The sequence below is a fragment of the Penaeus japonicus genome, unplaced genomic scaffold, assembly GCF_977035675.1.
Source record: "Penaeus japonicus unplaced genomic scaffold, GWHDUDI00000001_assembly GWHDUDI00000040, whole genome shotgun sequence".
NCBI lineage: Eukaryota > Metazoa > Arthropoda > Malacostraca > Decapoda > Penaeidae > Penaeus > Penaeus japonicus.
The window spans coordinates 22,231,355-22,233,734 of NW_028234442.1; the positions used below are offsets into that span (position 1 = coordinate 22,231,355).

A 2,380-nucleotide genomic window follows, 5' to 3' on the forward strand; every position below is an offset into this window, starting at 1 on the left:
GAATATCCTGCGTTAAACCAGCGGCGTTTAGGTTGGTCTGCAAGCTTGCTTTCTTGAGAAGTTTCACTCAAGGATTTGTGATGAAACCGGAAGTCCACCATCACACCCCATTAACAATACAAAAACCTGTGATATAGGAAATTGTCACTGTAATAGTAACGTATCTCCAGGTTGATGTACTTTTCCTTTTATTTTTTTATTGGAGAGCAGTAATTCAGTTTTAGATAAATATTTATTTGTCTTAAGCATTACTTATAGTCTATAGTGTACATGATTACTATTGGTATTTACAGATAGGACTGTAAATTTGTTCTTTTTAGACCGGGTAACTTTCTGTTGTTGAAATATTTGCCTTTTTTTATTTATTTTTTTTTTTTATGAAACTTGTTAAACACCAGAAGGTTCAGAAGTAGCATAGTCTATGTTCAAGAAGAAAACACTATTTGTATCCTTTTCCAGTTAAGAGTGTGCATTAGGAAGATGGGTTTGCAGATATAGAAATTATTGTAAATTGAATTACTCTTTTTACATGATCTTTACTGTGTATGGAAGGTATTTATTTAATGTTAAATATTGCAATGAACAATTAAGTTATTCATGTGCCATATAGATATGGAGAGAGTTATTAGAATGTATACAATATAAAGATTTTATGTTTTAGGTCCATCAGAAGGAGCAATGATCTTTTAAGGAGACTAAAAAAAGACTACACAAATTCTTCTTCATGTTAAGATAAATAGAATATTAGTATTTACAAATACCATTGAATTATCTGTATACTGATATACGCATTGTATACGGTAATAGAAACAAAAAATATTAAACTACTGTAGATTTACATATCTTGTTTAAATGTTTAATTTTTTTTTTTGTGTGTTGTTAAATGCATATATATTTTTTTTTGTGTTTTTGTTTAATTTAATTCTCTAATAATGCAACTGCTTACATCGTCATTGGTCAGTAATATATGGTGGAGATGTGTAAATGAATTTTAAATAGTACCAAAGATTTGTTTTTATCTTTCTTTCTGTCTTTTCCCTGAGAAGGTAATTCTCCACAATTGTTGACAGGAAATGACATACCATCCCACAGTATACCCCCACTGCTTATTCAAGGAAATGTAGATATCGGTGCCAGTGAGAGAGAGACACGTGATATTTACCATTTATTTTATATATATATATATTTTTTTTTATACAGGTTATGATTTCCTGTTCAGATGAATTGGAGTATGACAATGAAAAATCTGAAACCATCCCACATATATTTGAATAGAAAGATTCAATTTTTTTTCCACACTCTTAGACCTACATTATGCTTCTTCATCTACATGTTCTCGTAACAATTTGAACGTGCGGTAAAGCAATTTTTGGCTTTGCATGTTTTGATTGAGTTACATTGTGGTTATGGCACAAGGATGTTCTACATATTCTGTAATTATATCATATTTGCTATATTTGTTTTTCTTTCCTTTTCTTCTTTTTTCTTATCCTTTGGCTGTATCTTGACATATATGTGTGGGCAATATTTCATCTCATCAAGTTTCATATTTATTCAATAATCCTATGCTTACACAGGAAATTGTATTTGAATATCGGTACCAGTGAGGTGGAATATATTTTCCCTTTTGTACGTAATGTATTATTTTCCTTTTGTGTGGAATCATGCTATGGGTTTACGAGAACATTTCTGCATCTAAGGACTAAGTTTCTCTCGACTGATTGATTTTCAACTGCAAGAGCTTCTTTTCTCCAGAAGGTAGATGAAAAATGTGTCGTTCTGTAAGTGGCCGTGAATATTTACTCTGGTGTTTTGTAAGTTTCCAAATCACGGAGGTTTATATCTAGCTGTATTTTTTATTGTGGTTTTCTTTCATACACATAATTTATTTTGTTACCTGTTTGTTTAACTTTACCGAATAATACTGCATTGTCTATCAATCCAAAGGGCCTTGTATACTCCCACACAACCCAAAGCAACATATATCAGAATATGGCCGCAGATTTTAACCCACACAGGACGGGTGGTACAGCATGTGTACCGCGCATTCAAAAGCCCAGTTGCCGGGCGGCACAGTATTGTGCCGGCCATTCAATTGATTTAGGCCAAATAATTCGAACGCCCCGGCATTTGGACATTCAAGGCTAGAATTCCCCCGTCGGGAATGGGTTAATGAAAAGGTTAGTCAAGTTCAGAGGGTTTCTGTGTGTCTGGATTGCAGTTTACAGATGGCAAAAGAGGCTGCTGCTCATGCTACATGCTATCTTTGTTACTCCTATTTCATTTCATGAACATAGATGAATGTGCAGGTACAGCCGAGGTCATATGTTTCTTAACACTAGTGGATTGTATGGCAACTCAGGAATAAATGTTTTCTTTA

At 33.2% G+C, this 2,380-nt stretch overlaps 1 protein-coding gene across 1 annotated transcript in view; it reads left to right on the plus strand.

The window, feature by feature from the left end:
- The window catches only part of LOC122243539 (uncharacterized), a 33,574-nt gene extending 31,948 nt beyond the window's left edge, over positions 1-1,626 (plus strand). Inside the window, exon 20 of the mRNA XM_086534124.1 lies at positions 1-1,626. This exon is cut by the window's left edge and continues 185 nt beyond it. Within this exon, the coding sequence (XP_086390250.1) occupies positions 1-16 (16 nt within the window). The 3' untranslated portion in view covers positions 17-1,626.
- The last annotated feature ends 754 nt before the right edge of the window (positions 1,627-2,380 follow it).